A 26,229-nucleotide genomic window follows, 5' to 3' on the forward strand; every position below is an offset into this window, starting at 1 on the left:
TAACACTATAAACATGTGCTTAACAGTTTGCAGAACGAGGCCTTTAGATATTGCCTTTTAAAATTTACTCCCGCTTTAAATTTAGGGTCCTAAAAATGAAAAGATAGTATCTTTGAAAGGTACTATCCTCAGCTTTGACAGCTAGCATTTTCTGTTCCATCCTTCAGTATTAATTACTACTAGACATACACAAACTTAAAAAATATTTGATATATTTATAATTTATTTTAAATACAGTATCTTCTTTTAAATAAGATAACCATCTGTTACATTCCTATGCACTTTGCCTTAATGCAAGTGTTTCTTGTGTTGTTTTGCTTTTCTGCTAGCTGAGGCTTTCCCCAAAATAAATAGAGAAATAAATGAATAAATCTAACAATTTGCAAATTCAAAAAGTTGCAGCTCTAATTTAAATTGCAAAACAGAGCCACTTTTGGTGCATGGATGGAGCAACATGCTATACTTAATCCAATAGGTTAAGAGAAAACCTGAAAATAAGCAGAGACTCCTGATGTTTAGGTTTTTGTTTTTACCCTTCTCTTTTGAAAATGCACACATGGCTCCTTTTCGTCACAGATCCAGGTAATTTAAAGGGATGGGGGAAAAAGTCACACAACAGAATTTATTTTCTTATACAGTTTTTTTTTTTTAATTTTGCATTAAAGAAAGGAACTTCATCAACATTGATTGTCATTTACAGAAAACATTCAAAAATCATGTGTGCATTATTATGGAATGCTAACAGTATTGAACTAATAATTTACAGGACATAAAATAAGACAAAAATCTATTACATTCTAAAGTAATATAGAACCTTTTCATTTGACAGGGATGCTGGTCCTATGAAATTCATGATAAAAAATAAAACCCTCAACGGTCACTTTCTAAATGAATCAGGCTGTATTTTTACTCACATACACATAAATTCGGTCAGTTATATTAAACAAGGGAGAAAGATCAGAAGAAAATTGCAGATGTAAAAATGCTGGGTGAAATCCTGGCTCCATGGAAATCAGTGAGGGGTTTTGCCATTAGTTTCAATGGAGCCAGATTTTTACCCAGTATGTCATGGTTCATTTGCGGTTTTGCTTTTTGCACCTACAAGCCAGTTAAGATACATCATAATTATTATACAATTAAGCTTCAATTAAAAAAAAAAAAATCACTGTTGACTCTAGGAGGCATTTGATTTTAGAAAGGAATTTTTATTCAGCTTTTAAGAGTGATTCATTTTGAGCGTTATTCATATTTTATTTGATTGGTTTTTATCACACTTCTTGACAGGCAATGCAACTCTTGTGTGTTACCAACAGTGGTAAGCATGCTTACCAAGTCGCAAAAACCACCCCCCCCCAAATTCAAATCAAGTTGATTTACAACAATATAGCTACAGCCAAGCACCAAGTAGCTCAGGGCTTGGAGATCTGGGTCTTAACATCTCATTTCACTCTAAGAAAATGAACTGGAAATAGGATAAAAACATTAGATATTCGAAAGTGGGAAGTATACGAAAAATCAGTTTCTCTCATAATCCTAAAAGCAAGGAAGCATTTTCAGGGATATTTCAAAAATATTAGAAAGTCTCATTTAAATCTAAATATCTATTTTAATTATGTTTTTCTTTTTTATAAATCGGTAATCATAAAATAGTAGCCATTAAAGTCATATTGGGATGCTGGAAAAGCATCCAAATACTTTGCGTGTTATTTATGCTCCTGCCTGTGTTATTATAGCTGTTGATAAACTGGACATAATTTCTTTTTCTATTATGATCTTTAAAACATGTATTTGGTGAAGGTCAGTTATGGCTTCGGATTACAGCTAATGAGTGACCTGACCTCAAATTTGAATAAGAAATTAAAGGCATACAAAAATATTTTGCTCATTGGAAAGAAAAAAATGTTTCTATTAATATAATTCATGCCAGAAGGATTCATAAAAGCCATATGCTGTAAGGAAACATTATTTGCTTGAGCAACCTTTCTTCAAATTATATTAGTCAAATGCAGTCTGCAGGTATTAATACAATACTCACTGTACAGACTCGCTGGGATCATGTTTCATTGACAGTCCCATCTTTTTTTTTTCCCCGTTACAAACAGAAGTATACACTAAACATCAACGGCTGGTCAAAAGGCTTTATCTATTACAATCAGTTTCCATAAAAACTGAAGAGTACATTACACTTACAGGAAGCAAGTACATAATTTGCTCTTTGATGTTTTTCCTCTTTAAAAAAAATCGTTACAAAGTCTTATGCTTAAACAGAGACATAGAAAAAATCAGTGTATTCACTGTCCCAAGTTATTTACAGCAAAAATTACAGAGACAGCATACATAGTATCAGACCTTCCACAAGCATATATTAAAAGTAATTACATTTGAAAAAATATTTTATTTGTCTTCTACATTTCTACAATACATACTCAGGTTTCTTTCTTCTTGTTTTGTTTGTTTAGTTTGTAAGTAACTTTCTTTAGTGTTAATCAGATGAGGCAGAGAGTGCAGCTGTAAAATAAGGGATTTTGTTGCTATTCTGATTCCTATTTTATTTATACCGTCCATTCATTACAACCAGAGTAATTAGTTTAACATGGGAATTATCTCACAGCGATTAGCATAACTCTCAAAATATCCCATGCATTTGATTTAGCTGGGTGTTGATAACAGCTTAGAGTTCGGTTGTGCTTTATTTGTGGCCACAAGTACAATCACAGAGCCGCTCCCTGTAGCCTACCAGAGGTCACATTGCAGTCACGCAAGAGGCAAAGACTATCACGGCTAGTTCACTTGCTATGCTACTCAGTGGCTTTTTAAGAATAAGTGCACGAATAAATCCCCATCTACTGCACGAGAATGTGTGGTCCACACTCTGTAGGGTTAAATGATTACTAGCATTTCTTACTAACAACAAAACACTTTTTTTGCCTGATTCTGACACTGAAGTGACACATTAAAAAAACACAAATGTAGTGCATCTGAATCTGAATCCCCAAAGTCAACAGCCTAATGTAGTTACTTCAACTTATTAAGCTGTGTGTCTAATCAAGACAAGTATAAGTGCTTTTTTTTTTTTTTTTTTTTTTTTTTTTAAATAAGCTGGTTTTATCTGGAACAGTCTTCAAGGTAAAGCCTGTTCTTTCCTGTTATTTGTGGTTGACTATCTGGCCCTGCTTGTTTTTCAATGCAGTTGCGTTCTTGTTGCCCAAACAAGGGACCAACGTGATCATAATATTGAAAACTAGGAGACATTTTTTAAATTCTGTCCAGACAGAGTTTTATATTAACATACCTTACTGCTGCCAATGTATAGCCATAAAACAAGGGCCTCAGACTTTTCTTGAAGCACATACATTTTTCTCAACAGCAGTATCTTTGATCACAAATTAGCAGCTCCATCCAATGAATCCAACAAATATGCAAAAACCACTGTGATATCTACATTAGATGAAGTTTTTTCTTTATGTTATTGTACAAAAGACCACGTGCAAAGCAAACAATTTCTGCAAGTACAGTTACAAAGAAACACTTATAATTTATTTATTGCTGCTATATCCAATGATGTTTTCTTTCACTCTCCCTACGTGCTGTGCTTGAATTGTGAGGATGATGAAATTATGTAAATGTAGTACATCATGTTACTGAACTCACTGTGAGCAGTATTATCCTCGCTGCCTGCAGTAACACCCAGGAAATATCTCTCCTTTCCCAGAGCATTTTGTGCATTGCCTTATTTTCTCAGCACAAATGAAATGCAAGGATCGTTTGGAGGACACTGACACCTCCATCATGTCACTGGACATTCAGGCTGCCTTTTTAGGAGAGTTACTGATCTGTGAGCTACCACTGTAGAAATTTTAGGTCTCTTCTTTTCACAACGGCTTTAGTCTGCAGACTGCATACACAAGTGGCTTTCATAGTTAAGTGATCTGCTGCAAACCACATCTGGGAGGGTAAATTACTGGGGTGTTGGGGTCATTGTCACACAACCTTACTTGCAGGGACAACACATGCAGGGACAACGCAGCTAAGTGAGGACATGGAGGCTGGGAGGAAGAGAAGGAAGGAGCCTGCTTCCTACCTCCTGTGTGGAGCCTCCCTTGCAGGCTGCAGGTAAGGATCAGCTTTGAGAAAGAGCAAAGATGAATTATTTACCACACAAGGCCTCATTCATTAGGAGCTAGGAGGAAAAGGAAAAGGAAAGAGAGGCAAGGTCCTCTGGCCAGAAGACTGTTCTTTTTACTGGGCAGGTATTATGCTAACAAGAATTTCAGTCACTTGGACATAGCTCCCAGCAACCTGAAAGATTAAAATTCAAATTGCAATGGGACAGTTGGCAAAAACATGATTATGAAAATCTTGATGCATAGGGATGTTGGCCTCTCCTTTCCACCTCTTGAAGTTGTCCACCCATCTTCTGGATGTAGGGAATTCAGAAGATGGAGGGAGTCAAAACCCGTACATACTCACTGTGAGAATAGGAGCAACGATCGTACTCAGAGCTGAGGAAAACCTCTTAGTTGGAGACCTGGAATTAATTCAATGACTGGCAATATAATCCACTGCAATTTGTCTTTCTGTGTGTGTTATTGTAATGATAGGTCTATAGAAAACATGTGGTGTAACGCAAGGGATAAGCAGAAGCGCATTTCAAAATTCTAGGAAATGGGGGTAGTTTTCACTGGCACAGTATAAAACGGGGTCATGTTTGCTTGAGGTCAGAAAAGGACTGGTCATACCATGGAGAAGCATTGCTACAGAGGCCTGGGGGTAGCTATGATTTCGTGCATCCCTGAGAGGAAAGGGTAGCTATTAGCCACTTTATACTGCTTGCTCTTTATAGACATTTCTCCATGTGGTAGCTCGGCATAACTGTTGCTGTCATTGCTGACATACTATCATTTATTCCACGTCTTAACCTTTCTTCTTACGTGCCTGCAGCAACTCTGAATATGAGCTCTCATTAATGGTACCTAAGCTCAGTACCTTTAAACTGCACTTTCTTTTGTCAGTTGTCTAAATTTAGTAACTCATACAAAGCTCTCTTGCATTTTGTTTCCAAAAGGTCTTCAACATCACAAACTGATGGGTCAGTAGGGCTCCACTGACTGTGAAACAATGATGAAGTGAATCCTGCATCAAGCTGAGGAAATGCTGACAGTGAATTCAGTTTATAGCAATGTTACTTCTAATCACTGGCTTGAAAGCCTTGTCTGGGTCACGTTCATTTGGGCAGCTCAACCCGTGCCCTTCAAAGCCTCTAACATTCTCTTCCTTATTATCACTGTTATATTTATATAGCTATTTTTAGTAATGAAACATCCCTGAGTGGCATACAGTGCAACATCTGCGTCAAGCAGTGATTGTCATTTACAAAGCGTGAAACTTAAAAAGGAAAGAAGAGGACTGCGTCTCCAACACACTGTTCCTAATGGATGTCAGAGATAGGAGTTAGTTTCTAGTAGTGGAGGCAGAAAGCGCTGGGACAGGTTGGTAGGTATAAATACACTATATTGTTATTGCCAGGGAAAAGCAAGCTGTTCTGTCTCAGGTTTCCATTTCATATGTGCTTAGACATAATGTATTTGGACAAAAAAACTCTTTCATGTTTCAGTTTGATCTTATTGCCCAGTGCTATATTCCTGGGATGTCCAACAGCCAATGACTCTGAAAATAGGAACCAGCTTCCAGGCTGGACCTTGGCTCTTCTGCAAACAGCACAATCAATGAGGAGTCGGGAGGAAGGAGGATGGGGGGAGCCTGAACACCTTTCAAATGTGCTTTGTAGCACAGCTTTAGAGGGGGTGAAAAAGACAACAGGGAAGGGAGCCATCAGCTGCATATCTCTTAACTGTGTTGCCTGACTGATCTGTGAGACTGCTGCAGCCTTGGAGCAGCTCCCACAGCCCGGTGGTGGGAGGCTGAGAGGCCAGCGCACAAGAGCAGCTTTGCACCCTCTTTGTGTAGAAGTCGTTACATCAGAAATCCCTGCAAACGATCCCAAAGGGAAACATACACCTGTGCAAGCTTCCACCATGAAAACAAACAAAGAAAATCACATAATAAAGCTCATCTTCATGGACAAGTCTGGTAGCTACTCCACCTGGAACACCATAACCTGGCACAGGCATTGAGACACCATGGGTGCCCAAGGCGCAACAGGAGGAATGAACTGATCCCTGTGAAATGGAGCTGAAATGAACAATGGGAAGCGTGAAGTATAAGCATTAAAATGCAAGTATGAGAATAACATCTGACTTGTGCTCCACAGAGCTCGAAGGGGACCTCTTAACAACAAGGGCCTCAGAATTTATGAGGGGTTGAGCACCTTCTGTGTGGTGCTGAGATGCCTCCATTTTTAGTGGCTCTAGTTAGAGCTAAGGGAGCTTGACAACTTGCAGAATCAATTCCTAAATGCTGCCTATCACAAACCAACCAAAAAATATACATTGCTTTTGGAAACAAGTTGGCTCAACTGAGTGCCTTTCTAGTATCCTGTTTTTTTTCTAGCAATTGCTAAAGCAATCTTTCCATTAGAAGGAAATATGACTCTTGGAATTAATTCTTTATACAAAAAGCTGGCAAGAGTGACATTTACACCAAAATTAAGTCTCTGTGGTAGTGTAATGAACAGCCTACATCTGCTTTCTTGATGCCAAGGATAATTTAGATCAATGTGGTTAAATTATCTGAGAGCAATGCTAGAAGTAGAAGATTCAATACATGCTTTAAATATCCTTTTGTTAAAGATCTGGGGTTAATCAATCATTAAAAAATGTGTCCCATTTGAAAAGCTTGTCACTAAAAAAAATCAACAAACATAACCAATTACTACAGAGAGCAGATGTGACAACTAGTTTTAGAGATTTAATGGAAGGGTTTCAGATACTATTGCAGACTAATGAAAGCCAAGAAGAAATAAAGTGCAACACTAGAATTTTCTGAAATGCATTTTGTGAGTGGATTATGCAGTTATTTACTTGAACTCATGCTATTCTACTATTTAAAGTCTATGGATAATTTGAGCATATGAAATCCAATATTAAGAATTTGAAATTCTGAGTATAAATGACGAAGTACCAAAACCAACAACAAAAATCCAGCCTGTAGCACGTGATTGTTATTTGTTGTTCTAAACTCAGACAACGAAGGGCGAAAGAGGTACTATTTCACCTATGTGGCCCATCCCAAATCACAGAAAACAAAATAAAATTTATCAGCCTTAGTTACCACAAATAAATAATGTATGAGAATGAATTTTTATTTTCCAAATAAACAAGTTTTTTTTCTCAAATTCTGTAAAAGTAGTAACAAAAATAGAGCAAGCTGTTAATAATTGACCTTAGTTGAAGGTAAAAATTTGTTTGGCAATATTTGTAATTGTTTGTACAGGCTATTGCCTATCAATGGCAATGACGATTTTGTATACCAGCATCTTAATACTTTTAGGACAAAAGGCAAGAATCCATTTTTATTCCAGGACTAAATACTGCTACCTCTGTGGTCTCTGGCAAGTCATTTAACTTATTTTCCCTCATTTCCACATCTTTAAAAAGTGGCAGTAACCCTTACTGATTGAAAAAGTCATGAAATTGCAGTGATTTAAGAATAGTGCTTTAAGGATTAAAAGCCTTGTGGATGATTAAATAATGTCTTTTTCACTTGTGTTCTCTATTTTGTTATCTTGCCTAAGTCAAAAATCCCAAGGACTGATTAGCTTATTTGAAAAGAACAAAACGTTTTCAAGATGTAACACATAATTGTGAAGGACTGTTTATAAACATGACAAACCGCTTTATTTATCAGCACTAAGAACAGTAATATTTATCACATATTCTATATTTCTGTGGGTTGGCTAAATATGTTACTTTTGATATACTGTAAACAAGTTTATAAAGGATTTCAAACAAATATATATGTGTGTGTTCTTGTGTTGGAAAAGACAATGAAAATATGAATCTCCTGCAGTTAAAACTGAGCACTTCTAGGGTTCAGTTTGACTCAAGTTTTTTCCCCAAATAAATTCACACAAGCAGTACATAAATATAGGTAATAAAGTTTTTTGATATTAGAAAGAGTTGGAGTTTGGGGTCCTTCTCATGGATTTGCCATGTAAAAGGATAAATCACCTTATAAGGGAATGCCAGCCTTAGGGTTTAAGTGTTATAAAGAAGCATCAAGAGCAATGCTTTATTATGTTAATTCAAGACATGTAATCAGTAGACATCAGAAAATGTGCTCTGAATCTGGAGCAAAAAACCATATTTTAGAAATTGCTGTTCTATAGGACTAAGTAATTTTGAAGAGTATGTCATGTTTGCAACAAAATTCTCAGCACAACTAACTTTGCTGCACAGGTTTTTTCTTCTTGAAGTTGTAAGGGACCTACAGAGAAACATTTATTAGCCAAGAATTTGTAAATGCTCTTGTATCTGGTCTGACATTGCTAAAACAGAGCAAACAAATGTTGATGTTGTCTGGACTGGATTCTGTCGTGAAACATGTATCTGAACTTGCAAACTGGCTGATGGAGGGCAAAGGGAAACTCCACAAAGTACTTGGAATAACCTGTGAATTATTTGGTCATGCAGAGAAGGGAACAGAAGATTGGGACCAGAGCTGTGCGAGTCTGCTGGAAAAGCTGGAGGCATTAACTTATCACTGCAACAAACCAAGTTTCTGCACCCACCCTGGGGCCCAGCTATGTCCCTCTGGGGTCCCTGTGACACTGCTCTGCTGTGCAGCCTGGCAGATGGTGAGTCCTTCAGCCTTCCTGCCAGTGTGCTCCTCCTTGCCTTGCCTCAGATTGCATTGACTTGTATGTGATTTGAAATAAAGAAATGTATCTGCTCATGATCCTGCCTTCACTTCATTTCTGCTCTACCGGCTGCTTCCTCTTATTTCTGCTCTACTCCCTCCACTCATGTCCCTGGAGGAGACTTCTCTGAAAAAGTTCACCATGGGTAAAAGTGGTGGTAATGACGGACCCGTAGCAGAAACTGAATCCCTCTTCCATAGCTAAAAAGTCTATATTTTGTATCTCTGGCAGAATCCAAATACATTAATCATGACTGCTAATTAAACTTAATTAATCCACAAGATTAAGTCCATGGCAGTCTTCCACTCCTCTCTGTGTTTGCCTTTGGTTTCACAAGCAAATGCACATAAAGTCAATTCAGAGACAGACAAAAAGAAAGCCCCAACCCTTTGCTCCTCTCCTGAAGTGAATCTAAAATCAACCCTATATATGTATATATATACAGTTACATACATACAGATATATACATATATATATGCATGTGTATCTAACATACATATATGTATGTGTGTAATGGAAACCATCAGTCCCATCTGGGCGATGGCTATGTCAGAAACAGTGATAGTTATATTTGCCTTCATAACCATGGACATTGCTTGCTTTTACTTTCCTCTTCCTTCCCTCCCTTCCTCCCTCTGTCGCTACTCTTCAGAGCTACATTTTAGGCTTGCTATGCTTTTCACTGAGTTCGCTATAAGTTTTTCCATTGAGTTCAGCAAAAAACAAACCAAGCCTTGCAACTACATTTCAAAGCAGTGTATACAAAATAAAATTATGTGTGAAATCAGAAAAATGTACATGTGGGATAGTCTACATTTTTACTCCGTGTTTCAGATACTTTACTAGACATCAGCTCCTACCATGTTCATTTTTATATATGCTCTATCCCTGTAACAGGGAGAAAATTAAAAAAAAACTTTTCCTGTCTCCACTAAAATCATCCAGACAAGGCTTCTGCACCATTGATACATTCCTGATGTTTCATTTACAGACTGCACACATGCACTACATTACACGTATCTCAGAAGTGATCCTGTCATTACACATCGGCAGCTGATAATTTAACTCTGCCTGGCAAAGCAAATCTTGATTGTCCAATGTAAATCTAATACATTACTTGGAGAGTAAGAAATGCATGACAGCCAGGCTGAGCATCCTTTAAAAGTAGGCATGGGATTTTTAAGCTACAGCATGTATGCATATAATACTTACATATATATATATATAAAAGTATATAGCACATATATATATATATGTGTATTCCATACATGAACCATAATTTCCAAGACACCTACAAATTTCCACATGCATTAAACTATCTAAAAACATAGAAATAGGCAAGTCTAATAAGTGGAATTTTCTTAAATAATATTTGAACAATAAACAGCAAGAGTAATACTGCAAAGTACTGCTCTATTCTCATGTATATCTACAATAAAATTCTAGGAACAGTTGTCTCCCAAAACAACCCCCAATAAAATAAAATAAAAAAAGGTAACACCCAGTGTCCTATATTTGTATATTCATTGTCAGTTCAAAAAAAAAAAAAAAGTAAACAAAGAAAAGAGAAAAAAGACATCCCCACTCAGAGTTGCATATTTACATTCTTCAAACTGTAGCGGTGAAAAATAATTCTATTAAGTGCAGGACATTCCTAGTGTTGCAGTAGTGACATTTTTAATAAGTTCTTCATGAAAACATTTCTTTTTGTCTTAATAGTGACGCATTCCATGACTACGTGAAAATTCTATTATCCCCTTCACTTGCAGCCAGTGGTTGAGTCTGGATTGAAAAGCTCCTTGTATAATGGAGGAAACAGTGTGTTCACTATATCTGGATGAGATTGCTTAAATACCTGTAGTTTCTCTCCGTGCAAGTTGCAAAGTGCAGTAATGGTTGGTATCTTGGCTATTAACTGCGAGACATTAAAATAAAAAGAAAAGGAAGAGGGAGGAAGCAAATTTAGTATAAATTACAGTTTCCAAAATGAATTATGTTAACACCTTGTTGGGTAACTGAATGCAACACTCTGAACTCAATCAAAAATACCCATCCAAAGGACATTGTTCTTACTGTAAGAGGCTAAAAACAATTGTCCTGGAAATTTTAGCCAAGTGCCAAAAATGCATGTAACAAGGAACTGCCTCCAGGGGTATTTTCTTAAGGCAGATGCATTCTTGCTAGGGTACCAATTAAAAAGATTTGTGCATTGAACAAAAACTGGAGTAAGAGGAACCAGGGACAAGAGTAAAACAAGCCTTACTTCTCCTATACATTGCAAGCACATAGTGTGCTGCTTTTAACTTACATTAATGCAGCGATACATGGAGAAATGGCTAAAAAAAAAAGGCATGATCAAGGAGTGCTTGGCTCTTTATTTTAATGATTTACCTTTGTCAAAGTCTCATCGTCGAGGTGGTTCTTCTGGATCACGTGTTGAAGTGCAAAGTAAATCTTTTCCTGAAGCTTCTGAACCTTCCTTGGCTCTATTAACCAGGCTCGATCTGAGAAAAAGGAAAGCAAGAGCTAAAGTCAAGAATGCACAGATGTGGGGCATGCTCATGGATGAACACAGTGTCCCATGCTGGCAAGCATTCACAGCAATCATAATTCCCCTGAGGAAGGACTGCATGATAATTAAGACATGGTTTCAGAGGCAAAGTATCTTAATCCATTAAAGGATCACCTGAGAGTTTAATTAACAGATACAAAGTGTACAGGAACACAATGGTGGCTCTGCATCTCTTTGTTTAGACCAGGATGTTAGAGATAAAGATGGGAGTAGAAACCCATTTTGTTATTCTCTGTTGGTACAACCAGTGTTCTTCTAACTTCATACTGGCTAGGTGAAAAACATGTCATGTTATCTCAGTGTCTTAATACATAAATAATAAACATATTGATCAAAACAGTTCTTTGAAAATAATAGAATATAATTATTTAAAAATTAAAATAATATACTTCTCATTATTTACTAGCCTAACATTTTGAGACCAAATATTATATTCCGAATAAAAAGAAATGGCTTCCTTCAAAAGAATTTCTTTAATAATTCAAAAGAATTATGAGTTGTTGCAATGTCTTGAAGTGCAAATTTCTCATTATTTAAAAATGTTCTCTTTTTAAACAACACAAAATAAAAGATTATCTGGGAGAATAACAGTTACAGACACAGTCGTTTGGAAACCTATATGGCTTCTACTGAACTCAAACCCCAAGTGTAGGAGGTCTTTCTTAAGATCTATATTCTCACAAGTCATAGCTTCTGGAGACAAACATACAGAAAGAAGTAGCAGACCCCAAGACAATCCCAAAACAATTAATACAGTGTGTTTACAGCACCATTAAGCCTTCTGTTTTCCCATGCTGCAAACTTGTTTCTTCCTCCTTCTCTCCCTCAATTCAGACCAATTCTTGGTCTGAAATGCTTTGAAAGCATTCAGACCAATGCTTTCAAACAGGAAATAAGAAAATCTATTTTATCACAGGGCATGAATCTTCATGTACAAATTGAAGAGTGCAGGAAAATCCCTTTCACTTTTAGGGCTCTTTCACACACTCCCAGTCACTAAAATAATCCATAGAAATAATATAAGTTGACCATTTCAATGAGCACACATGCCGCAGAGGTGGGAGCTGAATAGTATTTCATCACAGGAGGAGCAGGATTCTGTCATTTGTCTGACTGTCTGTGGAGAGGGGTGTATGAAAGGTGTCTATCACCAAATACTGTGAAAAGAGACAAAACCAAACCTCTAGCTACTTAACAGATGATCAGGAAAAGAAAATAATCTTTTTGCAAAGCTTAGAGAATCATGCTCACAGAAGGTAAGCCAATGTATCCTGTGCCACCAGTGGCCATAGAAACAGAATTAGCTGAGAGCATGCACAGCATCTACACAAATAAGCACACAATAATATTTAGACTTCACAGGTTAGGTGCCAAATTTTACGCTATTGCAAAAACATGCCTTTCAATAGTGCTAAATCAAGGCCTATTGTAGCAGACTGGAGCTAAAAAGATTTATCATAGAGAGCAATCCTTAAAGATTTATCTTTCTGTCAGAAGAATAAGCTTAAAAGTAGACTGAGGCTGTTGGAGGACAGGTTTAATCATTTATCTGTCATGGAGCATGCTGTATATAACACAGGAGTTCTTAAATTCATGACAAGAGCTAGGTGAAACTTTCACGAGGGATATTAAGTTAATCTTCCAAAAATGTGGTTTCTACCACCCGAAAACCATCTGCAAATTTGGCTGGAATTCCCCAGGTACCTCTAGTTATATTCACAAAAGTGCAGGAAAATGTCAATAGATCAGTGACTACCCATACAGGATACAAGAAGCAGTGGTTCAATTCAATTCTGTACTTTTCCTTTTGGGATTTGAACTTGTGTATCTTTAAAGAGTGCACAGGCCACTAGGCTAGAGAGTAGTGTAGGAGAGAAGCTGAGGAACAACTTACAAGATCTCCTTTTGCAAAAAGGAAGATGGAAAAAAGGAACATGGCCAGTCAGAATTTCAGAAGAGAGACTGGCACCCAGGAGGCAGCAGCCAGGTTAGCGTCTTAGCACCTGGCTCTGGCATGTTTGCAGGTGGAGATGCCTCTGCAACCTTTGCTGGACTCCTTCTACAATGTTTTAACCTTTGAAATCAGAAATTAAGTTAAACAATCACCTCCAAGCAGAGTGGTTAGGTCCACCCTAAAGTGGAAAATCTGGTTTTGTGCTCTGAATCAGATGGAAAATGGGTCTGACACAGGGCTTTGCAACCTTAGTAATTCTATTAATGGATGTTCTTAGGTCCCTTTACTCGCAATGGGACCACTCTGTTTCCTGTAAACTACCTAAACACTGAGATCAAGGGCAAAAGAATCACCTTCCAGGATGGTGGCTTCTGTAGAAAAGAAACTTGAATATGAGTACTTCCCATAGGGAATGTCTGTGTACCTATATTAGTGGATGGAATCATAGAATCAGAATCATTGAGGTTGGAAAAGACCTCTAAGATCATGGAGTCCAACCATCAACCCAACACCACCATGCCCACTAAACCATGTCCTTAAGTGCCACATCTTACAAGCCTTTTAAATACCCCCAGGGATGGTGACTCAACCACTTCCCCGGGCAGCCTGTTCCAATGTTTAACCACTCTTTCAGGAAAGAAATTTTTCCTCACGTCCAATCTAAACCTCCCCTGGCGCAACTTGAGGCCATTTCCTTTCATCCTAAAGGAAGGACTGGTGCAGGTAGTTCTGTGAAGCAGTGCTTCATTTTTTTAATTTTTACATACATTCCTGTGCTGGTTTTGGCTGGGTTGGAGTTAATTTTCTTCATAGTAGCTAGCATGGGGCTATGTTTTGAATTTGTGCTGGAAACAGTGTTGGTAATACAGGGATGTTTTCGTTACTGCTGAGCAGTGCTGACACAGAGTCAAGGTCTTCTCTGCTTCTCACACCACCCCACCAGCGAGTAGGCTGGGGGTGCACAAGAAGTTGGGGGGGGACACAGCCAGGACAGCTGACCCCAACTGACCAAAGGGATAGTCCACACCATATGACGTCATGCTCAGCATGTAAAGCTGGGGGAAGAAGGAGGAAGGGGGGGCGTTTGGAGTGATGGCATTTGTCTTCCCAAGTAACCGTTACGCGTGATGGAGCCCTGCTTTCCTGGAGATGGCTGAACACTTGTGTGCCCATGGGAGGCAGTGAATGAATTCCTTGTTTTGCTTTGCTTGCATGCGTGGCTTTTGCTTTACCTTTTAAACTGTCTTTATCTCAACCCACGAGTTTTCTCACTTTTACTCTTCTGATTCTCTCCCCCATCCCACTGGGGGGAGTGAGCGAGTGGCTGTGTGGGGCTTAGTTGCCAGCTGGGGTTAAACCACGACAGTTCCCAAGATGAAACACTTTATTGTGAAGAAACTGGAACATCTAATATGGAAGGAAATTATTTCTTTCTCTGTTGTTTACTGTTATCATTTTTGTAAGAAAATAAATGGCAAATTTCAATGTCAGTTCAATCTGTACTGATTTTCCCTGCTTTCCCACTCCCAAACTTAGCAGCCCAGTGAAATGGGAGTTATTTGCACAATCCAAATTTGCAGTCTTTTTATGGAAGAGAGATTGCTTTCACTCATGTACACACTGCTGCAGCCCATCATTTCTTTCTTATTGCATCTTCTGTGACTAGAGATACACATGCTTACAGACTACAGAAATAAGCGATCAGCATGCATCAAGCACTTTCACTTTTTTTTTTTTTTATTAAAGAAATAGGAGACACTGTATGTGTCCTCTTGCTTGCAAGCATGAAAAAGCCAACTTGGATGTGAAATGGGGAACTGTGGATTATTGAAATATTTCGTCTGGTACCACCACCTTCAACCCTAAAACTTGATTATAGTGAAAAAAAACTTGGAATTGCCTCTACTTATTTGTGCTACTTATCAAAAACAGAAGCTGCTATTCAGGAGACACCCTGCTCTGACGTGTATCAGGACTGAAATGCATTACTAAAGTTAATGGAGAAGCTGTTACAACACATGTCTGCAATACAGCTGGCTCAAAGCCAGTGCTGAGTTACTAGCTTTTTCAAGTACTTAGTACAGCTGCAAGAAGTAGAAATGAGTGTGGATACTCAGGCAACACAAACTGCTGGCAGATTGCAAGAGATTTTGGTGCTTTGCAAACTAAAGGAACATACGTAGAACTGCAGAGCTGAACCAGAACTTTGATGTCCAGCTAATGCCTACCTGCAGCTAAGCACATTTCATAAATTACTTGATCCAAAATCCATTAAAATCAATGGGAAATTTTCCATTACTTAAATAGGTTTTGCCCAGGCCTAAGGCACAGGACACTCTGAGATGATAGAAGCTTTCTGTGACCAAATTTTGCTGAAGAGGGCTATAACTTGTTCTCCTTTCCAAGATTACCTGGGAGACAGAAACATGACTTTTTTTCACTTTGACTAGAAATTACATAACTGAATTCTCTTTATCCCTACAGAGGAGATGCCCCCATCTGATCCAAAGTGCTTTGAAGTCAGCTTTGAAATAATCTTACTGTTTCTGTCTGTTCAGCTAACTCCTACTTTTCCTGTTCCTAACTGTAAGAAAATAAACTGAAGAGTAAAAAACCTCCAGCTGTTACAAAAGACAAATGCAGATCCTGCTTACAAAGATCGCACCACCCTCTTCCTGCTTCCCTTGACTTCATAATGTGAAGTCAGCTGGAAACACTGAAACCATCTTCTGCAGCCTCTGTTAAAATCTTACTGAAGAACTTCACAGCCCCGACCCCAAACAAATTTCCAGGTTGTCTTCAGCTTTGCACTGGGTCAGTCTGCTGAACAAGCCACTAATGCTAAGCAGGTGCAAGCACTGACTGCGCTTCTCTGCCAGGCTTAGAGCTTTGGTCTTTTCAGGCTGAGGGAGGGCTGATGGACAAGGACCCATCAGAATGCTGCAAGTCCCCTGTCCCAGAGGAAGTCAGGGCATCTGGGGAACAGTGCACAGGCAACTCTCACCCCTGTGCACAGTTGGAACATCTCTGAGGTGGAAATGGTGGCTGTTTGGAGGGTCCTTTCTGGCACATCATGGCCTAACACCATGAAAAGCCACTGGCTCAACCATTTCACCTCGGAGCAGATGACCGCAAGAACTGCTCAAAGGGAAAATAAAAGGAGCAGAGTCCTTTCAGTAGGTGTCATTAATGATGAGAATGAATATGTTGACACCATCTGTGCTAGTTTAATTCTGCCTAACATAATCTCCACCACAGATGTGCAAAAGGGCAAAGTGACCTAGAGGAAGTCTTTAGCAAAACAGGCTGCAAAAATAATTAATGGTGGGATTTTTTGTAAAGGCCTTTCAAGAGGTTACTCTTAGTGGGAATTGGGGGTCTACCTCCCTCGAGGCATGTTTAAAAATCCCACGCTAAACTGTGAGCTTATCTACTAGATCCACCTTCTGAGTCAATTCAATCACAAAAACCTCTTTTCTGTGGTCAGCCAGCCAGCACTCACTGAATGCATGTTTGCCTGTGCAGAGTTATCATATATGAATACATGAAAAAGAGCATGTTGCCCTTGGAACCACCACCTCTCACCTGGAGCTAAATTCAGACAGGACCTCATACAGATTTTTACTGCTGCTATTCTTATCCCCACAGAAAAACCCCATCATAGTTAGGGACTCTGTAATCTGCTCAGGTTTTTGAGGTCTGAGCTCCCTGAAGATGCTAGGAGGGGACATGCACCTCCTTAAGTACCATGCTTCTCTATACGTGGTCTGGAGGAACACCAGCCTGCACTGCTTGTCTGCACAATCCTGCTCCATGTCTGTTACCCCCACACTTTGGATCTGTTTCCAGTATATGTAATTGCTGACAGTCTACCAAAAAGAGAGGGAGGTATATTTGGGTAATTCAGGTATTCTTCCATTGCTTAATACACTGCTTATTATCGCTTAATACAGCTTAAACAGCTGTTTAAATAGGTAGAAATAGAGGTGGACAACGATGGAAAGAAAAAATCATTGTGGTGTTTGGAATGAATAATTACCTGGTGATATCAGAACAGCAGATGAAAACAAGGCAATCTCCTCCTCAGTCAGCTGTAAGGAACATAAATTCTTTGCAAAGTCAAATGCTTCATTCACCAGATCATCAGAACCTGCAGACCACAGAGGACAAAATCAGTGCTAGAAATTTATCAGCTCTTTAACCTGCCATGAAAAGTGGACTGTTTTGGTGTCAAAAAAAGTTGTGAGTGAGCGTCTGTACTTCTAAAACAAGTGCCTTTCATCAGCTATTAAAATTCCACCTACCCCAAAAAGGTATCACTAAAACACACATTGAAGCACAAAAATTATCCGGAATTAGGGGCACAACCTGTATAAAAATTGCACAGAGATCTTAGAAGAGGGTTTTCTTTGCCCTATGTGGAAATAAATGCTAGTTCTAAACAGATATTAAATCTAAGAGCTATGAATGACCAGTCCTAAATAACTTTCACGTATATGACTTTATTAATTAACAGTACAAATATTTATGAAAATTTGTGAAAACATCATAAAGACCAAAATGAATTAACTAATGCACATTTATAAATGCTTAAACTTGTAATGTTATGTTTATCCATAGGCAAATAAGAAAAATATATACCTATATGATAAATGTATGTATTCGAAGCAAATAGCTCCCTTTGAGTTTCGTCATGAATAAATTTCTGATAATGTATGAGTTTCATGGATGGGCAAAAGACATCCATTTAGCTATTAACATTTCAGGTAGCACTCAATATCATGTTGAGAAATGAAGCAATTGTTTCAATACGTGAATCTAAATGAGCTTAAAAGTTTTAGGCAAAACAGCATTTTAGGTAAGTCCTTTTCTATATATTTTGTTGTAGTTCATCATTTTAGTCCCCTCATCGCTGGGGCTAAAATTGCCTTCTGCAGGACACAATTAGTGGGAGTGATTTGATGTATCAAACTGAACTGTGAAGATAAACTGCTTGGCTCCTACCATAAACTCAAGTTTTACCAAAACTTCAAATGGCAGAGTAAGAAATCTATCTGCAAAACCCTCATGCTGCTCTTTTTTATTACAGAAAAACACCTATCACTGCTAGCAGCTCGTGGAGTCACCTTTTTTCTTTTTCAGTTCCAGCCTAGAGATTTGGAGGTTTGGAGATTCAATATTTACTGGAGATTTTCATTGTGTGTCACTATTTTCAGAAAGACAAATCTGTCAGTCTGTAGCTCAATGTAATTGGTTGAAAAGAAGAAGACCAACATACCCAAGGCTTTAAACATTTGCATCCCTCCATACTTTCCTTCAAACAGAACAGTATTGTTGAGTGGGTTGAAGGCACGGCACATTCTCACCAAAACCACTTCCAAGCAGCCTATCAGACATGAAAAAGAGCAAAAGTATGACACATTACTGTAAAATATCAGAATATAGGAAATTTTAAGAAAATATTTAGGAAGACATCTGTCATTAGAAACATCAGCAGGGATAGACACTCTTTGGAGGCATCTAGATGATATGTCTCTGAATGAGAGAAAAAAATATTTCTGTCTGCTTTGAGTACAGAAAGGGGTAATTCCTCCATCCTAACCACCTTTTCTTTAGGCTGATTTTTCCCCCATTGCAGCAAATTGGCAGCATGGACTTAATCTGACTTTAGACCTGGGCAAATATTTTCAATTTGAAATATCTTATCCTGAAAATTAGGCATTTATTGAAACTCCTTTTTGATAATTAAACCTTTTTTATAAAAAAAAAACAACCAGCTTCATTCAACATGTATATAAATCCCAGCTTCATTTGCCTGGAGTGGGAGAACATCGCAAAGTGTTTTAGAGAGAAAATAAAAGTTAAAGTACTGTCAAAAACACCCCTAAATTGGGTTTTACTTTTGTTTCCCTTCTTTTTCTTTCAGGTTGGGGAATAGCCAAAGGAACACTTCTCCATTTCTCCTAAAATACACAGTTTGGGAAAATGAAGGGAAAATTTTTAAGCATCCCTTAACTAAATCCAAATCTCCTGTAAGAACAACTTTGAATCTGAGGATTCTTTTGCAGACATGCTTTTGAGTGAAATGTCCTGATTTTCTAGCTCCTGCTCAGCATTAACAGCAAAACAGAAAATAAAACCTGACATATTTATACATGCTGAAGCTAAACAGAGTTGTCTGAGAGTAAGGTCAAATATAACTATATCTTTTGCTGAAGGTGCAGTTGTGTTGTTAGCTTTGCCAGCCAAATGAAGAAAGTTACTTGGGGTGCACTGGCACCTGCAGAATTTTTGAAATTAGTACGAGCTTTAAAAAAACAGTTCTCATGCTGCGACTCTGTTTTTCCAGGCAGTTGCCTGTGTGTTCCCAGGGCCCCTGTATCCCTTCCATTTGTGCCTGTGCCCACTGTCTCTGTCCAGCCCCACACTGAGCCACAGTCCTCTGTGTACAGAGTGCTGAAGCACACTGGCTTTCAGCCTTAATGAAGAGGTCCATCTTGAAATAGGAAGCACTTCTTATGCTTTAATGAGCCGCCTCACACAGCATCCTGCCTTTTACACATGGAGGGAGCAAGAAACTGATATGACAGGGTAAATGCATTTAATTACCATTAGCGGTTCACTTGGTCATAACATTTTGTCCTCCTGAGTTTGGTGGTGTTACTACATAGTCATGGTAAATCCTGTCATGATTCTTCCGGAGGACAGAAATGACCAAGTCCCATGACAGGGAAGGAAACCCTTTTCCCTTGCCCTTATGCACACACGTGCACACCCAGGCACGTGCAGAGAGCAAGGCCAGAGCACACCGCCATAATCCGCTCTCATTTATTCTGAAACCAACTGGAGCCAGCAGGGATTTTCCCTCCTGTGCACTGGCTGGAGGGTATTTCTGTAGTCTCATTAAAAAGATTAGAGATGACCACAGAGGCAGGCCCCGGTGAGCCTGCATTCATTTCACTAATGACAAGTGGGGATTGTACAGGGTGGCAGATGACCGATTTGACCAGCTCAGTTTGCAGGGTCCTTCCACCACGTGTCAGGTTGGAGACTGCAGTTTCTGCAACGATTGTGTGTGAACGTGTACTTAACAACCACAACTGACAGTAGAGGGTAGGGGATCAGAAGGCAGTAACGTGATTAATGTGGAAAAATACGGAAGAGTTAGTGTAGCTAATGAAACAGACTGAAATTAGGGGTCCTTCAAAATTAAAATGATTTGTAGAACAAGACAGCAGAGCACATTTCTAATGTGCTGGGTGCTAAACCAGTCTCGAGCCTCTGGTGTTTACCCACCTGACTTAAGAAGGAGAATTTGGTCATTCTGGCAGAGCTCCATGAAGCCTGTTATGCGCTTTGCAAACTCCACCACATACTGGATAGCGTGGGTGATCTGAATGGCACACTGCTGCCACAGAGCTTCTCTGGTCTTCCGGGAAAACATGGAAATGCAAAGTAGTGAGCAAGCAGGTTCATCAGTGCATTAAGTTCTTCAGGTGGCCTTGCAGAAAGGCGCATTCCTCAGACTACCCCCCAGTCCCCAGACAGAGCTAGCAGCATCTCTGCTTCTCAAGGTACCTGACACTTTTCATTAGAAGGCTGTTTTCACAAGCTGATTGCCCCAGTGATTTGAACTCTGGCATTGCCTCTTCAAAGGGGGAGAATGCATTGTCCAATGTTAAAATATGATTCTAATGTTGGTTTTTGTGCAAGATAGACAAACAGTGGCACAAACAACGTAAACATCCCAGAGTACTCTCAGGGAAGAAGTGGCCCAGTGCTATTAAGTTATCCAACAGAATATTTTTGTTAGTTTGAAAGTTAAAATAATGTATAATTAAAGTATCATTGCAAACTGAACACTGATTGTGTCAAAATTTTGTTTCCTTGATAATCGTTCTCCTTGCACACACAAGTGTGCAAATGTAAACTGATGCTCTTTGTTTGCATGCCACAGCTCTGCAGGCTGTGGTCTATTTTTATTTTTGCTAGTACTGCATAGCCTCTCAGCTTTCAAAGAACAAGCTGGACTCTCTTCCGTCTCTTGCGTGATCAGCTAATGTGCCAGCTGAAATCTGATTCAAGAATCATTGCTAGTGATGTTGGCGCAAGAGGCACAAAGATTTCTGTTGACTGGACTACATTTGAAGAGGTGCCAGTGGGAAATAGTCTGAACTTGACCTGAGAATGTCAGAGGTAGAACAAAAATGTAGTGTAATGAGATCATTTTTCCACCCAGTTTTGAACAACTTCAATTTAAGGAGTACTTCCAGTTTGTCATTATCTGTTTTCTATAAGTGACAGATATTTGTTACTCACATAAAAAGGTGATGTGTTTTCAAAATGGTAAGGAAACAAAGTTAGGTTGTCTTATTTTCTTAAAATCCTTACAGCAGAGGATCCAATCCTGATCATATTAAAGTCAACTGAATTTCTGCATGAAGTTTAGACCTGTGATTACAAGCAAAGCATGTAATGCTGGATTCCATAACCATGCCTGAGCTTTGACATTAGCAAACATCCCAACATGCTGGAAAGCTGCTGCTTCTTTTTATGAAGTGTCACTCCTTTGCTTTCAGTAACCAGCTCCTCAAGATATTAAAAAACCTGTTTTGACCTATATGAAACTCATCAGCGCGTCCTTGCCAAATACATTACACTGTTAACAATTTCAAACCATAGGGAGCAGAAGCAGCAGCATATTACAGGATTGTACCTTGCTCTGGTAAACCTTAATTTCTTCATATGTGTGAGTCTGCCACGCTAGCTGGTGTAGTTCCTCCATTGTATATTGACATGTCTCCAAATGAGATTTAATGATATTCTGTGCAATTCGATCTGCGAAGAGGAGAATAAAAAGTAGCTTGCATGAAACAGTGAACAGTGGTTTGCAATAGCAAAATGTTGAAAACATTAAAGTTGTTGGAAAATGCAGATTTAAAAAAAAAACCAACTTTTCTTTCCAATGCTACCTTTCTCATTATTTTATTTCTGAAGATGACTGTTATAAAATGTTTCAGTATTCAACCCAAAGTCAAAGGATGCTTGATAAATAGTGGATCTGCACATGAAAATAACATTGAATCTTGTGAATCTATTCAGATTCTTTCATTCTGGAAGTGATTTTTTTTCCCCCTGTGTTTAAATAAATGTCATTTGGAGACCCTGGTTACTTGATCACTTCTGTCTGCCCCAAGCCTGTGCAGCTGCCTAGCTCTAGCTGCTCAATCCTGACATGGCCATTTGCATTACCTTAGGGTGACTCATATCAGAGAAGCAGGAAACAGGTCTCTCCTCTTTTTTCGCAAGTTAGTTTTCAGATGGATCAATTTCTGATTTAGGTCAATGAACACAAACATGGAGACTGGTGTTAGCAGGAGGTGAAAGCTAGAACTAGTATCCTGGCTTTTAGAAGGAGACATGGAGGGGAATAGATCTCACATGCAGGATTAAGTTATTCTGAAATTGCAGCCTTAGAAACTACTGCATAACATGGAATGCAGGATGCAAGGGGAAAGGGAAACATTCAATTCCGGTCTGAGATCCCACTGAAACCAAGAGTAAACTTCTCAAGGAAGTATTTTAAAGTAGATCTTTGCCCTTTAAGCCACTTGAGTAGATTAAAAAGATTTTCACAAAAACTTCCAACATGAATTCATTAACACTGGGAGTTGAAATGTCTTGATAAAACATGCTATAGAAATGTGGTGATTTCTTATTTTGCAGCTTTGAGACCTGTAAGTCTAATGAAGGTTAGTGCTTCAGCCCTGAAGACATTGATCAAGCTGAATGCCTTTTAAACAATGGAACAAAGTTGAAGTCACAGAACTGAACTGAAGCATGTTTTCAGCATTTTGCAGAAAACATGTTTGTCAGAAAAGAAAGGACATTGACAATGCATTAGTCAAACCTGAGCATGGGAAGTAGAAAGAACTAGGAATGTCATCATTTATTCATTCACATCCTCAACAGTTTGCCTACAGTGGGTGGATCTGGTGCTTGGAGTCCCAAAATAACACTGTTTCTTTGGCCAAATGTTGACTGAATTTAAAAACAGTAGCAAGAAGGAAAGCTGAAAAATGAATGTAAACATGTATATGCTCCCTGCAATTGCTGCTATAGAGGTGTTATTTAAAGGAGAGATGCCTGCACTATTGTCAACAGCTAATAAGCTGAGACTCAGTGGAAAAATGCTGAAGAAAACACAAAAGAGTTCCAGGTTTTTGTAGGAACAATAAAACCTGCTCAATTCAATCTTTACAAGTATTCCTTTAAAGGTTAACACTATCTTTAAGTTTCCTGATGGAAGAATTGACTCGGGTATAAAGATAACTGAAAGTATATATTAGTGAGTGCAGGGATCTATCCATCATTCTTTTATGGAAGGTTGGATGCAAGCCTTAACCCATGATGGTAAGCTGTTGCATTTTATAGTAAAAACCTTACAGATAAATGGCCATGTTGGAATAAAGGGATGATGAATTTAAACAGATTTTTTTTTAAAGGCCCAACAAAGGTTTATTTGCATTTCTTTAACCAAGAAAAGCAAGTAAACCCCACCTTTTTTAGAAAGATCAAATTTCAGATGTTTACCCCCATACTGTTCTATTTAAAGTACAGTTTTAACAGCATCATCTTTCTGGAAACATCCTTAGCCACAGTAAACCTGACTGCAGAAGTTAAGCTCAAGCTATAGGTTTTGTCACTTATGTTCCTGGAAGGATTTAACCAGACAGAACTGAGGTATGGTCAGAAGAACATTTAGGCCTTGTATCTAAAACACCAGTGAAAGAAACATGATTTCAACTTGTATTACACTTCTGCAGCCTGAATGGTGAAGGATTTTTCTTTCTGCACCCAGTATTTGCTCTTTTCTCTCTTGCGCTTGCTAGCCCAGCTCTCCTAGCCTCACCATTTGTTACAAAAGCTGGAACTATTCACATTCTTGAAATAAAGAAAATGCTTACAATAAATACCTCAAATACTTTAATATTACTGCATAGACAGATTTTGAATCAGGTAAGGTGATCTGATGCCAACAATCTGAAAAGAAGACCTTTTCATTTAACTGACCTCAAAATATGCTTGGTTAGCAGTTCTACATTAGTGTAAAGATCCTCAGCCCCTCTCCTTTTCCAGCCATTTATGTATTTACCTTAGGACCAAAGACCTGACAAACTCTTCAGGGTTTTGTAGGGATGGCATCCTGTGTTTTACCCCCATACATCTTTTCCTTACGTACTTGTGCTGATGTTGAGCTGACATTAAAATCCATTTAGATGTGCAAAGGCCTAGGGCAATTGCAGCAAGCAGCAGCTCTGAATGCTGACATCCAAAGAGGAATCAGGTGCAAGACAGACTCAAAACTCTTGTGCTGCAGGCTAGGCATGGCTGAGTGTGTGATGGAAAGGGTACACTGAGTCTCAGGGGAGGAGGGGACTGCTCATTCAGCATAAGCAGCAGAGGAGGCTGCTTGCTAACACTCAGTGCTGGAGTCCCTGGAAGGAGCTTTATGCAAGTATAGCATACACTGTGTGTGCAGAGCTGACATGATGCAAAAAGTAAAAGAAGTATACGCTTGTCTCAGCTTCTCAGATGGTCCAGCAACAGAAGACCCAATGCAGGTAGAGCAAAGAATATCACTCTCAAAGGGTTTCAAAGACCATAGCCTTTTTTTCTGACATTTTCAGATTTTAGCATCTTTTCACTAATGAAGTTGGAGTCAGTACACATCTTGGCAAATCCCATGCAGAAAGAAGTTCCTAAACTGCTGGGAATAATGTACTAACATCTAATGTAAACCTGACCTGTCACAATGGCACAGGTGCTGTGCTGTACCCAAAATATGATACATTTCTGTGAGACCTGGCAGCTCTGAATCACTGCTGGTGACTGAGTTCAACAGATTAATTCTTTTAGTAGAACTAGAAAGAAAGGGACAATGAGGAAAGAAAGTAAATAGCTTCATACAGTGGGAAGAGAGCTATTGCCTTAATGCAGAGACTGTGGCCTCAACCCTATGGAGGTACCCTGCTGAGGTGATGCTCAACAGCCATGTCCCTTCTGTTCTCCAGGCTAGAAGAGTCCACTACAGTTACAGTATGCATCGAGTCTTGACTTTTGTTCATTTTGTTTTCAAAAATCTTGAGCCAGAGATTTCAAGGGTCCCCGTATACTGGGAAGCTGCACGGACACAACTAGGAATCCTGTTTGGATGGGCTGCAAGGACTATGAAAGACAACTCCATTTTTGTGACCTCAGTGTGAACTGCATTTCTGCTTGAAATGTTATCAGCCTCCATTTTACATAAGTTACAGCAGGTTTGCAAGGTTCTTTTTATGAAAAGAAAAACAAAAGAGATGATGTTGGCCACTCAGGTGTGAGAATGAAAGTCTGCAACATTTTATTTTACAAGCACCAACAGCTGCAATTGTTGAGAGAAAATTAATAATTCCAACCAAAAGAATTACTGAGCCTGCATGATAGTACACCACCAGCATTATAATAGCAACTACAGCTGTAAACTGCAGGCTTTGTAAAGCTTATCTGCCATAGTATGTAAACACAAACATAGACTAGGTGCTTTACTTCTCCCCTTTTGTCTATATACTGGGTTATTATATTAGGGCTATATCTCCTACCATGCATCATGATCACTTGATACCACATAATACCACGGGGAATCTGAAAGCCACAGCATATCCTAGCAGATTGACTCTGTCTGAGAAACATGGCCCACAGAAAATAACATGTTCCCAGTGTCTGAACTCCAGCATACACTGTGACATGGAAGCATTTATATTAGATAGCTTCGTTCTAAATTTGAAGATTATTTAGTACTGGTACCTTGAAATTTTTCATGGAAAGCAGACACTTGTACAAATG

The 26,229-nt window shown here is 38.8% G+C and overlaps 1 protein-coding gene across 1 annotated transcript in view; it reads right to left on the minus strand.

Annotated features, from left to right (window-relative positions):
• Positions 1-10,265: 10,265 nt before the first annotated feature.
• RORB (RAR-related orphan receptor B) overlaps positions 10,266-26,229 on the minus strand; it is a gene marked incomplete at its 5' end in the record, with an annotated part of 37,070 nt that continues 21,106 nt past the window's right edge. The window contains 6 exons of the mRNA XM_009328088.1: positions 10,266-10,733; positions 11,210-11,322; positions 17,384-17,494; positions 18,623-18,730; positions 20,641-20,773; positions 22,061-22,182. Coding sequence (XP_009326363.1) covers positions 10,578-10,733; positions 11,210-11,322; positions 17,384-17,494; positions 18,623-18,730; positions 20,641-20,773; positions 22,061-22,182 — 743 coding nt within the window. The remainder of the gene's footprint in view (positions 10,734-11,209; positions 11,323-17,383; positions 17,495-18,622; positions 18,731-20,640; positions 20,774-22,060; positions 22,183-26,229) is intronic.

This window comes from Pygoscelis adeliae, unplaced genomic scaffold (genome assembly GCF_000699105.1).
Source record: "Pygoscelis adeliae isolate BGI_AS28 unplaced genomic scaffold, ASM69910v1 Scaffold45, whole genome shotgun sequence".
In the NCBI taxonomy this organism is placed as follows: domain Eukaryota; kingdom Metazoa; phylum Chordata; class Aves; order Sphenisciformes; family Spheniscidae; genus Pygoscelis; species Pygoscelis adeliae.